The sequence below is a fragment of the Dendropsophus ebraccatus genome, chromosome 3 (genome assembly GCF_027789765.1).
Source record: "Dendropsophus ebraccatus isolate aDenEbr1 chromosome 3, aDenEbr1.pat, whole genome shotgun sequence".
NCBI lineage: Eukaryota > Metazoa > Chordata > Amphibia > Anura > Hylidae > Dendropsophus > Dendropsophus ebraccatus.
In genome coordinates, this window is record NC_091456.1 from 95,170,697 (window position 1) to 95,186,870 (window position 16,174).

The 16,174-nt window shown below is 45.1% G+C and overlaps 1 protein-coding gene across 2 annotated transcripts in view; it reads right to left on the minus strand.

The window, feature by feature from the left end:
* Positions 1-12,915: 12,915 nt before the first annotated feature.
* The window catches only part of SLC25A42 (solute carrier family 25 member 42), a 50,666-nt gene continuing 47,407 nt past the window's right edge, over positions 12,916-16,174 (minus strand). For both annotated transcript variants that reach the window (XM_069962253.1, XM_069962252.1), the window contains exon 8: positions 12,916-15,998. In XM_069962253.1, coding sequence (XP_069818354.1) covers positions 15,673-15,998 — 326 coding nt within the window. In that variant the 3' untranslated portion in view covers positions 12,916-15,672. The remainder of the gene's footprint in view (positions 15,999-16,174) is intronic.

Consider the following 16,174-nt stretch of genomic DNA (forward strand, 5'->3'; position numbering starts at 1 on the left):
ACATGGGAAAAGGGGGGTGATTCAAACTTTTATTAGGGGAGGGGGCTTTTTTTATTAATAATAACACTTTTTTTTTCTTTTACCCTTATACTAGAAGCCCCCATGGGGGACTTCTAGTATAAGTGCACTAATCTCTCATTGAGATCTATGCTTTAAAGTTATACAACATAGATCAATGAGATAGGCATTCTATTGCGTTCGGCTGCTGCAGCCGGAAGTAATCCAGTGGCGAGCCGGGATCAGCGCTGTTACGGTAAATATGTGTGGATCGCTCCTCCGTGACAACGCCCCGGGGGGGGGGGGGGCGATCCACCCCACTAGACACCAGGGATCGGCTGCAACTAGTAATCAGATGCAGCTGTCAATTTTGACAGCTGCATCTGATTACCTGATTAGCGGGCACAGCGATCGGACCCTGCCCGCTAATAGCCGCGGTCCCGGGCTAAATGCAGCACCTAGGACTGCAGCAGTTCAGTGCGGGCCCCGCTCTAAACTCCCTGAACGACAGCAGGGCGTAAATATACGCCCGCAGTCCTTAAGGGGTTAAATAAATTAATCATATCTATCCATAAATGTCTCTTCTCGAGACTAAACAAATTTAATTCTTTTAATCTCTCCTCATAACTAAGATGCTCCATTCCCCTTATTAGTTTAGTTGCCCGTCTTTGTACCCTCTCCAGCTCTAGAACATCCTTTTTATGAATCGGGTTCCAATATTGGACGGCATACTCCAGATGAGGCCGCACCAAAGCTTTATAGAGCGGTAATATTATATCCCTGTCCCGAGAGTCCATGCCTGTTTTAATGCATGACAATATCCTGCTTGCTTTAGAAGCAGCTGACTGACATTGTGTGCTGTTCTGTAGTCTATTATCTACAAGTACACCCAGATCCTTCTCCATCAGCGACTCTCCCAGAGTAACTCTCCCCAGGACATATGATGCATGTGGGTTATTAGTACCCAGGTGCATCACTTTACATTTACCCATCAGACGCCCATGAGGAACTGTGTCAAACACTTGCAAAATCCAGGTACACCATATCCACAGCCTTGCCCCCATCCAGGCTTCTACTAACCTCTTCATAAAAACATATTAGGTCGGATTGACAGCTTCTGTCCTTAGTAAAACCATGCTGGCTATCAATACTCATAATACTATTAGGCCGCATTCACATGTTCCATGTTCTGCAGGGAACACAGACATGGAATTCCTGTAACAAAGTCACCCCTCCGCCCTGGCAGCATCTGTGATAAGATGCTAAGAGCAGGGGGAACTGTATGAATATACGCCATGCTGTAATGACAGAGCAGCACAGCTCAGTGGCGTAGCTACCATGAAGGCAGGGAAGGCGACTGCTATGGGACCCCTGCAGGAAGGGGGCCCGAGGAAGCCTGCTCTGCCTTCATGGTAGGTACTGTATGTCACTGACAGCCGACCACTGTACCCCGCTCCCCCAGGGGTCCAGAGAGGAAGTGGGCCCCGCCACTGCACTGTTCAGCCCCCTCACTGTAGTGCCGGGTGAGCGGGCTGAACATTAAAAGGAGAGGAACAGAGAAGTAGGACCTGCCAGGGGCACAGGAGAGGGATATAGGACCTTATGATCACATGACCCAAAGGTCCTGAATACTTCTATGTGAAGATCAGCCCGGACTACAGAAGGAGGAAGCCTGGGAGCTGTAAGTGCTGTGTATGTGTTTGTGAGGGAGTGAGTGTATGTATGTATCTGTGGGTATTGATAAGGCTAGGTGATGTGATTTTACCTACTTGCACCATACCTATATGAATACACCTATATATACTGCCCTCTGAATTAGGAGCGTAATCAGAGGGTGACAGAGAGATGGTTTGGAAGAAGGAAAGGAATGCTGGCAGCGCGTCAATGAGCACAGCTCCTTGAAAGTTATCATTTGTAGTCATAATACACAAGGAAATGAGAGCCAGTAATCTATAAACAATTCATGGAAAATAATACATTGTGCTAGCTTGACTGCGCAGTACAGGAAACTGCTACCATTTATGGACTGGCCTACCAGAGTGTGACATGTATGTGTCTTGTGACTTGGAACCCCACCTGTATTGGATGTTTACATATTTCTTGTGAATACACTACGCATGAGTAGTACCGCCCCATATTCTGACTATAAAATGTGATTTCCATAATAAAACTTAGCCATTATCCAGGCTTCTAATCCTGATACATTGTCTTATCTGTGTCTGTGATTTATAAGTGACGAGTTGGTAATACTGCAGGTTACAGCTGTAGATAAACTTGAAACCATCCTATACCTGGGTAGTTGACTTCTCTCCAGTGTCTGTAACACTGTTACAGTGTGTGTTTGTGTATGTCCGTAGTGTGATTGACAGGTTTGCTGCCAAAGATGTTCTGCAGCAGCTTCTATTAATGCTGGGCTCTAATAAAAGATTCCACCATTAATATCTGCTGCATTTTCTTTTATTTCTGGTTGAGTATTTCTTATTACACTGAGATTATTTCCCTGTGTACAGTCTACTCATGGTGTTTACATCAGCACTAGTGTAATCACATTACAGCGTATATATGTGTGTATGTCAGTGGCGTATCTGTATATATGTTAATGGTGCCTCTTTGTGTGTGTATATGTGCGTCATTGCCCCTTAAATAGTTCCCCGCAATGGATGTTAAGCTTATCGGTCTATAGTTACCTGGGGAAGTCCTAGAGCCCTTTTTGAAGATCAGCACTACATCTGCCTTATGCTTCACTTGCAGCTGCCCCCAGGAAAATTGGACCTTTTAAAATTAAATTGTTTTTGCCCTCCCAACATGTCTTTGTTTTCTACATTTCAAGCCAAAAGTCACTATATATTGTGGTCACTGTTACCCAGGTGTCCATGGACAAGGACATTCTCAACCAGCTCGGCCTTGTTATAAATCACAAGATCCAACAACGCACTTCTAGTTGGCTCCTCCACAAACTGGCGCGGAAAATTATCCTGCAGGAGATTAAAGTGTCACTGTTGTGAATTTTTTTTTTGCAGAAATCAATAGTACAGGTGATTTTAAGAAACTTTGTAATTAGGTTTATTAGCCGAAAAATGCATTTTTATCATGAAAAAGCAGTATGAAGCTCTCCCCCCTGTCTTCATTGTTCTCCTATAGAGAGAGCTAAATAAAAGACCAAAACAGGACAACAAAGAGTTAAGAGTCACCCATTTATCTCCTCTGACAGTCACCACTGACCTCTCTGAGCTCTGATTACAGTGTTCACCCTGCCTGTAATCCTGTTATCTGCTTTCTGCTGTCCGCTAACTCCCTCCTCCCTCAGACTGGGTATGTCTGATGCAACAAGTCACAATTTCCTGATTTTCTGTAGTGGATAGAAAAGAGGAGGGAGGGGGGGACCTGGAAAAAGGCTTTTTAAATGCAGATAATGGCATATTTGGCTAATAAAGCCAATTAAACCGTTTCTTAAAAGCGCCTGGAGTATTGATTTCTTGGGGGGGGGGGGGGGGGGGGGGGGAATACGACAGTGAGTGACTCTTTAAGAAATTCTCTCCCCTTTGTGGTTTTAGCTTAACCGTGACCCCAATCTATATCAGGATTGTTGAAGTCACCCATTACCACTACTGTCCCCTCCCGGGCAGCCCCCCCTATTTGTCTATGCAGCTGACCATCTATCACCTCAGTAATGTTGGGGGGGGGGGGGGGGGGTGTCTATAGATTACACAGAATTTTTTTTCAGTGTTTTACCTCCCTCTGTAGCTCTACCCACAATGATTCCACATCATCACAGTCATCATCTTTACACTCATTTTCAGATCTTTTGTAACATACAGACATACTCCTACTTCCTTTCTGCCCACCCGATCCCTTCTGACCAATGTAAATCCCTGAATTTTGAAAGCCCAGTCATGTGAGGAGTCCAGCTATGTCTCATGGAAAAAAAAAAGGATTAGTCTGACTGGTACCACAGGACGGCACCACAGGAGTTAACTCGTACCCTAGGGACAGGAAAACACACACGAGAGGTTAAAAGCCCCTCCCCTTCCCACTCTCACCAGTGTAATTTTAACCATATCTGGCACCACGGGAGTGTGATTTATACATAGGGAGGGTTGTTGGTGCCGTCGTGAAGACTTCGGAGAAAACGTCTTATCAGTAAGACTAATGCTTTTTTCTCTCCTCATCTTCACGACGGCACCACAGGAGAATACCAACCATTACCTTAGGGTGGGACCACTTCTTGAAGAACCTTCAAGAGATCTTCATTACGCTGAAGTTGCAGTCTGTAATGCCTTGTGAAGGTATGTGGAGATGACCAAGTGGCAGCTCGACAAATTTGATCAATAGATGCGCAGGCTCTCTCCGCCCATGTGGTGGATACTGCCCTGGTGGAATGAGCCTTTATTTGAAGAGGACATGAGACACCCTGGATCTTGTAGGCTTCCTCTATTGCTTTCCTTATCCAACGGGATAAGACACATTTTGAAATTTTCTTCCCTTTGTAAGGCCCTTAAAATTATATGAAAAGTGATTGATTTTTCCTCCATGTACTGCAGGATTGTAAATATTGTAGGATGGCTCTTCTTACATCTAAAGAGTGAAACTTCCTTTCTAGATCATTCTTAGGTGTTGCACAAAAAGAAGGAAGGATTATTTCCTGTGAGCGATGAAATGCGGACATCACCTTCGGGAGAAAGCTTGGGTCTGTTTTTAGTACAATGCGGTTATCTTGAATAGAGTAGTACGGCTCCTGTATAGTAAGAGCTTGGATTTTCCCTACTCTCCTTGCTGAGACAATTGCTACTAAGAAGGCTGTCTTGAAGGAGAGAAACCTTATGTTGGACTCCTTAATAGGTTCAAAGGGAGGTTTAGATAGACCTTCTAGGACAGTGTTCAAAACCCATGGTGGGTGTAGGTTCCTTATAGTAAGATTTTGTCTAGTCGCACTTCGCAAAATTTTTTTAATCCATCTATGGTCTGCAATGTTGTAATCATATATTGAAGAAAGAGCTGCCACCTGGACCTTTAATGTGGCTGGTTTCAGTCCTTTCTTTAATCCGGCCTGCAAAAAATCCAAAATAATAGCAAAATTTGGTTCATCAGGAAAAGCTTTTGTAGCTTCCGGGCACCAGGAAGAAAAGACCTTCCAAACTTTCCGATAAATTTTCGAGGTGACCGGTTTCCTGCTGTTCTGTAAAGTATTTATTACGTCCTCTGAGAGGCCTTTGCTCCTGAGCATTGCCCTCTCAGGATCCATGCCAACATCTTTAGTGCTAATAGGTCTGGATGATGTAATGGACCTTGATGTAGAAGGTCCGGAATCCTTGGAAGATGCATTGGAGGTTCCAAGGCCAGGGTTAGTAGAAGTCCAAACCACGCTCTCCTGGGCCAGTAAGGGACTAGGAGAATGACCATTGTCCCTTCGGCCTGGATCTTCTGAAGAGTCTTCGAAATTAAGGGAATCGGAGGAAACCCGTAAGCTAGTGTGAAGCTCCATGGTTGGGAGAGCGCATCTATTGCTTCCGGACCATCCCTCGGATCTAGGGAAAACAAAGCTTTTACCTTCCTGTTTTGCTTCGTGGCAAAGAGGTCGATCTGTGGTTGGCCCCACCTGCGTACCAATGTGTTGAAGATCTCTTGTTTGAGACACCATTCGCCTGGATGAATGGTGTGTCTGCTCAGATAATCGGCATGCACATTTTCCGTCCTTCTGAGGTGTGTTGCGGAGATGGAAAGGACGTTCTTTTCTGCCCAAGCAAAGATTTTCTCTGAAATGAGGCGTAGTGAATTCTGTTTTGTGCTACCCTGATGTCTTAAGGGAGCCACTGCTGTTACATTGTCCGAGAGGACTTGAATGTGAGATTGCTTTAGTATACTCTCGGCCTGTTGTAATAAAATCCACACTGCCATGAGCTCTCTGAAATTGGAAGATCTTTCTTCAATTTTCTTTGTCCATACCCCCTGGAAGAGCTGTGAGTCTATACGCGCTCCCCAACCGGTTTTGCTTGCATCTGTTGCCACAATCTTTTTGGGTATAGGATTCCAATGGACCCCCTTCTCTAGGTTTGATGACTTCAACCACCAAATGAGGGAACGTCGAACCTGAGGAGACAGAGAAAACTTTTTGTCTAAACCAGACTTACTTTTATTCCAGAATGATAAAATCTGATTCTGCAATTCTCTGGAATGCGCTAGACTCCATGGAGTAGCTGGAATGCAAGCCGCCATGGACCCCAGAATAGACATCGCTTCTCTGATACGGCAGGCTGGTTTTATCTTTTGTATTAGCGCTTGCTTTTTTTCCGTTGGGAGAAAAGACATCTGTCTATTGGAGTCCAAAATTATTCCTAAAAATACCTTTTGTGTGCCCGGAGTGAGGTCTGATTTTTGATAATTGATCAGCCAGCCCAGAGATTGGAGAAGATCGGCCGCCATTTTCAGATCCTGAAGGAGTTTCTGTGAGGACTCTGAAATAAGGAATAAATCTTCAAGATAGGCAACAATACTTATACCCTGTAGATGGAGAAAAGAGGTCACTTCCCCCATGACAGCAGTAAAAATGCGAGGAGCAGAAGAGATTCCGAAGAGAAGAGCTCTAAATTGGTAATGTTGTACTTTACCGTTTATTCGTACTGCGAACCTCAGGAACTTCTGAGATGTTGGATGTATTGGAATGTGGTAATAGGCGTCGGTCAGATCTATTGAGGCCATCACTGCTTCCTTCTGTATTAGGGGAGTGGTGGACTTGATTGACTCCATCTTGAAGCATTTGTATTTTACAAATTCGTTGACTGGTTTTAGGTTTACTATTAACCTGTAAGTCCCATTTGGTTTTGGCACCAAAAAGAGGCTTGAGTAATGTCCTGTCCCGAGTTCCTTTACTGGGACTGGGGTAACTACATCTGAGGAGATCAGTTTCTTCACTGACCCTATCAGATGTTCCTGAAGAACAGGAGAAGATTGCCGAGAAATTAGAAACTTGTTGGGGGGAGAAGCTGTAAACTCTATTTTGTATCCCTGATTGATGATGTCTAATATCCAAGGATTTTGTGTTATCTTTTTCCAGGCTTCTCGGTACCTGGTCAATCTCCCCCCAACCTGGACCGTGTCATTGCTTGTCCTGGGAGGATTTGGGGTTGTAAAAAATATTCTTTTTACTCCCCCCTTTGGGGTAGCTCCAGCGCCCCCCTTTTCCTTTACCCCTATAACTCTCCTGAGTTCTGGGGCGCTTGTACTGTTCTTTCTTCTTTTGCGCTTTCACCTCTGGGAGCGCTTTGTTTTTGTCTACCGACTTTTCCACAATAGTGTCAAGAACAGAACCAAACACATATTTACCCTAAAAGGGAATGCCACATAATTTAGTTCTGGAAATACTGTCTCCTGACCAGTTCTTCATCCATAACGCTCTTCTAGTTGAATTAGTTAGAGCAGTGATTTTCAACCAGTGTGCCGCTAAACATGGTCGGGTGTGCCGCGCGGAAAGTTTGTCTTACTACACTACACAGCAGTAGAGTGGGCCCCTGATCGCGCTATCCGTGAAGTCCGCCACCCCCGTGCCGCACTTAGCTCTCTGACCCCTGCCCTGCGTGCGTGTGTACGTACGTACGCTGCGGCTGTACGCTGCTCTAGGTGGGCGGGCCTTGAGACGCAGCGCAGCGTTGAGAAGAAGCACGTCTGGCGTCCGCCGCCCATGCCGAAGACAAGGTGAGCAGCCCAGAACAGCAAAGCAGAGGAGCTGCCTGTGCCTGTCTAACATGTAAGTTAAATTAGGCACTGGGGGGACCCGGACCGGGCCGGAAAATGGACAGACTGTTTAGGGCTGGTTGGAGGGGAGGCTGCCTGGCAGTAGGACTGGGCCCAGCGCACAATGATTACTGGGGCAGGGCCAGGCTGCATAGGGGGGCCAGATGGCCATGTTTATAAAGGGCAATAAGTTAAAAAAAAAACAAGATGTTAATGGGGGGAGGGGGAGGGATTGTGACCTAACATCAGCACCTTCCTCTCCTGACATCCTCTGTGCTCCTGTGACCTCCCCTATAAGATCAGCACCTTCATTTCCTGACATCCTCTGTGCTGCTGTGATCCTGTGACCTCCCCTATGAGATCAGCACCCTCCTCTCCTGACATCCTCTGTGCTGCGGTGACCTCCCCTATAAGATCAGCACCCTCCTCTCCTGACATCCTCTGTGCTGCGGTGACCTCCCCTATAAGATCAGCACCCTCCTCTCCTGACATCCTCTGTGCTGCGGTGACCTCCCCTATAAGATCAGCCCCCTCCTCTCCTGACATCCTCTAGAAGGTCAGTCTCCTCCTCTCCTGACATCCTCTGTGCTGCTGTGACCTCCCCTATAAGATCAGCACCCTCCTCTCCTGACATCCTCTGTTGGAGTTCCCCATTCTGGCCAACAAAGCTATTTTGACATTGCTCCCATTTTCAACCACATATCTATGTGAGCTGGGCTTCTCAAGCTTGACTGCAATAAAAACTAAAAACAGGGAGAGACTGAGAACTGTTGAGGAAGAGCTTCGTGTGTGTCTTTCCAACATTCCTGCCAGGATATCCCTTTTGTGTTTATGGAAACAGGCCCAGGTTTCACACTGAGTGAGTATAAATACATTTAGAATCTATATTATTTACTATATGTATAATATGTACTGTTTTAGTGTCATTTTGTGCCATTTTGGTTGGTGGGATTTTTTAAGTAAAAAAAGGGTGCCGCGGCTCAAAAAAGGTTGAAAATCACTGAGTTAGAGCACCCTTCTTAGCTGCTACCCGAATAGAGTCTGCTGCGGAGTCCGCCAGAAAGGCCGCAGCGTCTCTAAGCACCGGAAGGGAATCAATCATCTCTTCTCGGGTTGTCTCCTTACTTCTCAGATGTTCCTCCAGCTGATCTATCCATACATACAGCGCCCGGGCAATGCAAGTTGCAGCGATATTATTTTTTAGTGAATAGGAAACTGTTTCCCACGATTTTTTGAGAAGATTTTCGGCCTTCCGATCCATTGGATCCTTAAGCTGAGTCTTCAAACTGTAAGAGCGATTTTTTAGTGGCTTTTGCTACCTGAGCGTCTATTCTAGGTATCTCCCCCAATTCCCTAAGTCCTCTTTTTTAAAGGGAAGACGTCTTCTCATTTCCCCTGGAATAACTAGTCTCCTTTCTGGATCCTGCCATTCATCAGAGATGAGTGACTGTAGAGTCTCATGCACAGGGAAAGTTAGTTTCTCTTTAACTTTGAGGCCCGCAAAAAATTTATCTTTTGCAGATAATTCCTCCTTTACCTCTTCCACCGCTAAGGTCTGACGGACAGCTCTTAACAATTGACCTGTGCGCTCAGCAGAGAAATAGTATTTCTCGATTTTTTTTTACATTTTGGACAATTCTCGATTTAAATCTCAATTTTTTTTTCTTTTTGCTAAATAAACAGGACATTTTTCTCCCTGCAGCATCAGATACTATTTTATTAATATTTGAGACAACTGTATTGCTTCCCAGTGTAACAGTGCTCCCCCTGTGCCCCCATGTAGTAGACAAGCCCCCTCCCCTATAAGTAGTTTTCCCAAATATGTGCCCTATGTACTCTGTGCCTTCATATAGTATAGGAGATCTTCTATGTGCCTCTATCTAGGTAGGGTGTAATAGTGGGGGTATAGTGGATAAGGGGTGTCGTAGTACAGGTAAAGATGAGTAGTGGTGGTAGTAGTACAGGTATAGATGATGGGTGTAGTAGTACAGGAATAGATTAGGGGGACTGGGGCAGCTGAGGGTGACTGGGGGGCTGAGGCAGCTAAGGGTGACTGAGGCAGACTAGGGGTCACTGAGGGGGTATGGGGCGGACTAAAGGTATGGGGCAGACTGGGGATAACTGAGTGGGTATGGGGCAGACTGGGGGTCACTGGGGGGTATGGGGCAGACTGGGGGTGACTGAGGGGGTATGGGGCAGACTGGGGGTGACTAAGTGGGTATGGGGCAGACTGGTGGGTATGGGGCAGCCTGAGGAGGTATGGGGCAGACTGGGGGGGTATGGGGCAGACTGGGGGTGACGGGGCGGACTGAAGGTATGGGGCAGACTGGGGATAACGAAGTGGGTATGGGGCAGACTGGGGGTCACTGAGGGGGTATGGGGCAGACTGGGGGTCACTGGGGGATATGGGGCAGACTGGGGTCACTGAGGGGGTATGGGGCAGACTGGGGGTCACTGAGGGGGTATGGGGCAGCTGAGGGGGACTAAGGCAGGCGCGGTAAAGTGTGGGGTCCGGCACGGTGAGGAGCAGGGCCGGCAGTCAGGAGAGATGTGGTAACGGCGGCTCCAGCCTCTCCACAGAGCCGCGGCTGAGCTGTCCCACCCCTTACACGGCAGAGCCGCGCTGACCTGCGTCCGGTTCCCTTCCTGTCACACTTGCAGGTCCCCGGTCTAAGGAGGAGGCGGCACGGACTGCAGCAGAAGGAGATAGCGTCGCTACGGGTCCTGGAGCTGTACAGCGGGCAGCGACGCTATCTCCTTCTGCTGCAGTCCGTGCCGCCTCCTCCTCAGACCAGGGACCTGCACGTGTGACAGGAAGGGAACCACCCCCCCCCCCCGAAGGAGGATGTGTGGGCACATAGAAGCGGGAGCCTCCAGAGTGGGACCCGTCACTGACAGGGAAGGCATGGGCCTCCGGGCCTTCCCCTTACCTCTGGATCTGAAGATCCAACCAGCTGCCCTCAGGAAGGAAGGAGGCGAACCCTGATCGACGCGCTGGCGAGGTACCATGATTTTCTTCTTTTTTAGAGGGGATCTCCTCATCTTCACGATGGATCCCCACCTCTCGTGCCTGTCCTGCAGGGACAGGAAAAACTGGTGAGAGTGGGAAGGGGAGGGGCTTTTAACCTCTCGTGTGTGTTTTCCTGTCCTTAGGGTACGAGTTAACTCCTGTGGTGCCGTCGTGAAGATGAGGAGAAAAAAAACAGAAAGTGTGAAGGGCACTCACCATTAAAAACTTTATTGAAGATGATCCATTAAAACGAAATGCAGGGAAAGGATAGCGACAGAGACGCCAGTTTCTCAGAACAGCCACGTCTCAGTGACACCAACTACATCAATGTGTTTCTTCAGAATTAAGGCCTCTATCCCCCCCATCATTTTGCTGGCTAGACTTCTGGCATTGAAAAACATATACTTTATATTACCATCTAGTTTAACACCTTCAGTATCAGTAATATGATTTATTGAAATGCTGAGTGTACAATCATTTTCACTGCTCATTTGTAACAAAAGGATCTTTATCCTCTCTATGTTCTGACCCCTCTCTAACCTATCAGCTACTTTATTATATACTTTAGTGTCAGCTTTGTTCTCCCTCCACATCCCTAGTTCAAAAACCCTTCCACCCCTTCTAGGACTCTCTTCCCCAGCACAGCGGACCCCCTTCCATTCAGGTGCAATTTATCTGAGGAAAACAGATTGTACCCCAATAAAAAAAATCAGCCCAGTGCTCTTAAACCCCAAACCCTGCTCCCTTACACATCAGCCATGCATTTAATTACCCAAGCTCCCGCTGTCTCTCCTGCAATGCGTAGGCAGTATTCCAGATAAAACAACCTTGGTCCTTCCCTTTAACTTAGCACCTAGTTCTCTAAACTTATTCTGAATGTACCTCTGATGTACCCCAGCCCCCAAGCAATTTGTCCACCCTTTCTATCACATGCAGAACCCTGGCACCAGGCAGACAGCAAACCATTTGGTTGAGGCGGTCTTGGCAACAAATTATTCTGTCTGTATTCCTGAGTATGGAATCCCCTACAAGCACTAGCTGTCATACAACTCAACAGTTCTCTGGCATTATTTCCTTTTCAGGAATAAGAACACATTTATTCATATATTATGATTTGTGCTTCTTTGCAGAACAAAACAGTATTCGGTAGCTGCACTATATTCAATAGGGAATCACTGTGTTAGTGATTAAAGTGACTGTGTACTAAAAATTATTACTGTACCACCAGGCCCAGGCTGAAGCACTGAAGGCGGGCCAACCCACCCTTAGTGGGAAGAAACCCCAGACCCTCTATGACGTGACTCCATTAGAATCAATGGAACCCTATCATAGCGGGGCGGGGGGTTCCTCTCACTAAGGGTGGGTCGGGCAGCCTCCAGTGCTTCAGCCTGGGCCTGGTGGCACAGTCACTTTATGACACAGGCTACATTGCAATTGCATAGTGGTGTTACCCCCCCTAGCCCTACACCACAATTAAATGTGTCCATCTTGTTGAGTTCTGTATATTAGTAGGCATAGGCATTTGGCGCATGCATACCATTAATCCAAATACCAACCCTGTGTTACCCAGTGTAAGGGCAGCCCCCTATTAGCTGAAAGGACAGCGGTATAATATCATATTAGCCATATGAGCCGAAACGCGTTGCATCTGTTAATAAATACCGCTTGTTATGATATTATACCGCTTGGAGATTCTCCTGGGTGGTGTATGATATACTGAATTTCCCTACACCTGCGCCAGGCTCGTTTGGAAGGTTCTTTCCTGTCCCAGTTGGTTGCTGCTGGGAATCCGCTCTACTGCTAAAGGACAACAAAGGGGTTTTTATGTTTTCCCTATTCCTGCGCATATTTCCTCTATTACTATATTCAAAAGCATACTGCTAGGTAAACTGAAGCAAGTGTGTTTGAGATGGTGAATACGATCACAAGCCCCCTTGGCAAGAGGCACAGATCTGAATGATAAGTACAGTGCTGCGGACTATGTTATGATAGGAAATGCCTGGATTGACTGATACAGTATGTTATACATGTTTGATAAGACCAATACAACTCACATATTTATTGTATATCCTATCAATATGCCATGTATGCAGCTCCTAAGACAAACAAAAACAGGCCTACTAGGTAGGGTCTGCAGACCTTACAACCCCAAGTTTGAAACAATGAAATAATACACACAATTGTTTTATAGTATGTTTTATTAAATATACAATCTCTTGCAATACTTTTTAAAATATAGGTAATTATATATTGATATATAAACCTCTTCCAAAAGTGCTGGCACTGCAACATAGCAGAACAGGGGGCAAAAAGCATCGATTTCTCTTACTTGTCAGATACTAGAACATAGAAAGACTTTTCAGCAGCAAGGTTGCCCATTTAGCATTGTGCAACACTATAGTTGTGCGTTTCTGTGCAATGTGCTTTCTTATATGGAGTTATTTGTATTCAGGCTCTGATACATAATTTATAAACTCTATCACATTTCCAAAGAACTAACACTGGGGCAGACGTATCAATAGAGGTACAGAAATGCATTCTACAGCTATGGAAGAGCCGTCAATCTGAGAGTCTAATGAGAATTGTTATCATTACCAGACACAATCCTACATCAGGTCTGTCTTACCTGAGCTCCATCATATAAGACAGAGGCAAATTCTAACATAACATGCACCAAAAAATTGTCACCACATTATGAGTTTAAGATACAGAAGCAATCTTGTCCAACATATAGCATAAAATGCCCACGTATCTACTCAGTTGGTGTGTAAACCAGGAGCTTGTTAATCCTGGGTATTGGTCCAGACAATTTGCAAAAATCACACCAGTATATACTTTGCGTTCTCTTATTTACTGGAACAATTCAACTTCACATACAAAAGTAGCATACTCACCCAATAGTGCAATAGCCCTTGCATTAGTATGCAATCCGAGTAATGTGTATTGTCTTTAGCTCATCACAACGTGGGGCATTCCATGGAGGGAGTCAGTGCCAGGAAATGCTGCTTCTTCTACCATGTTTCAAGAGTCTCCTCTTTGTCAAGCATCCATGACTATGCTTGAAGCATCCTTGACTATGCTTTGTAGCAGAAGTTGACGCTCTCCATGAAATGCCCAATGTAGAGCTTGTGATAAGCTAAAGACAGTATATACTGGTGTGATTTTTGCAAATTGTTTCAACTGTTCCAATTTCCTTATGCAGTCCTTTTAATATGTCCCCCTCTGAAATATAATAAACTTGGTACTAGTCTCCTGACACTTTCAGGCCTCTACTTGTGTGGTGTATTACTATACTAAATAACTATCGTCAGGATAAATTGCTCACACTACATACAAGAGTAGTAAAGGTTTAAAGTGACACTGTCACCCCCTTTTTGCATTATGACTTCTCTACACAGGTGTAAAGGGTACATTTTGCAGTTTTCATACCATATTCATATGTCATGGTGCTTGTTCCAGTAAAAAGTGATCTTTTATCATCTCTGGATTGTGCTACCTAGGCGGGGTTTCATGGCTGAAGTGCCACTTAGCCCCGCCCATGTGACGGTATCAACGCATAGGCCCCATCCCCTCAACAGCCATTGGTATGGCCTGACCTAGAGGGGGTGGGGCCTAGACCTTTAGGCTGACCTGTTCCTGCCCAGGTAGCTTAATCCACAGATGATAAAAGATGGCTTTTTACTGGAACAAGCACCATGACATATGATATAAAATAAGGTATGAAAACTGAGAAATTTACCCATTACATCTGTGTAGAGAAGTCAGAATGCAAAAAGGGGTTGACAGTGTTACATTAAACTGTCATCATTAAACACTCACATCTAAAAACTGTAAGTTTAGGGTAGGTTCACATTGGGCCATTTGTGTTGTGTGTGCTGACTATGGCAGCAAACTGGATAATTCAAGGTTGGATTAAAGACACTGGTTAACACAGATTCATTTGCTGCATTATGCTACCAGTAGAGAGTAAGCACAAGGAAATCTGCGCTAGCCAGTGCTATTAACACTATACAGGTGCCATTTGTGTAAATGCATATTACAGAAAAATTTTGTCATCCCCTTTTCCAAACCACCCTTACCTTGCAGAATATTTTGGTATAAAACAGGTGCTAAATATGGATTATTAATCTCTAACAGCTATCACACAAATGTTTTATTCACTTGGAAGGGTAGGCACATATCAAATTACCATGTGTATACAGTCTACTTGTACACAAACACATAGCAAAAAAAAGCAGCATACGCAGGAACATGGATGAAAGTGCACAGCTATGTGCAAGTATATATATGTTTTAACCAAGCAATGGCACTTCACATCATTCTGCTGCTTAAAGGGTACAAATGAATTTTGAAAGGCAATGGCACAATCTTAGCACACTGATTCAGTGGACTTCAGTAGAGAAAAGAAAAATAAATATTTGAAAATCAAGGTACTTTTGGCTTTGTTCAGTCCCTTGTATAGATATCAGCACTACAGCCCTTGGAGACCCGGAGATCACGTTTGATTTTAGACACTATCTGCATCACTGGCATTCAACTGTCCAAGTAGGATATGACAAAATCATCAGTGTCCTACGAGGCTGTTCTTGCACACAAAATAACTTAGAGGTGACAATAACATTGTATGAAGAGTGACATGGAAACTGACCTTGGCTTCTGAGATCCTCTGATACCTCTTACACAACCACCCACGAGCTAAACAAACACTTCCAAAAAATGGCAATTTTAACTTTTCTTTTGGCAAAAGCAACTGTTCTTCTGTAGCCATATTGTTTTGGCTAACTAATTAGCACCAATAGCTTTCTTTAAAAATGCAAAGCAAACCTTGAGCTTCACACTGGGAAGGAGACATTTGCTGTTCTAACATCCCCACTTTCAAAAAGGATTCTTCTGAAACAGCAAACAGGTTAAAAAGTACTGACAAATGACCAACCACTCTACCGCTGAATATCAGCTACTCGCTGGAGCTTCTTCAAGAGAATCTGTGTTAGATCAAAGGTAGTAAAGCTTATACCAACTGCGATTGGACCCTTTACCCAGTTCATGCTGAGGCCTTTATACAATCCACGGATTAAACCTTCTTCTGACACCACCTCCTGCATGGTTCCAAGTATGGAGCTGTATGTATGTCCAGTTATGCCAGCAGTCTGCATGCGTCTCCTAACCACGTCCAGTGGGTAAGAGGCTGACTGACCAAGAAGTCCAGCACAGGCTCCAAACAGCAGCCGTTCAAAAGGATATGGTTGTGCCCTGCCACTATGCTCTGAAATGACAAATACAGAGAATACCATTATTTTACTAATACTGGTTATATCTAGGACATAAATAAAATAACAAACTGAACCTGTCATCTGTTGCAGATACATGCCAAAAGTTGTGATTAGAGATGAGCAAATTTACAGTACAAAGCAAACCACTTTGTTAGCTCGGCAATATGCT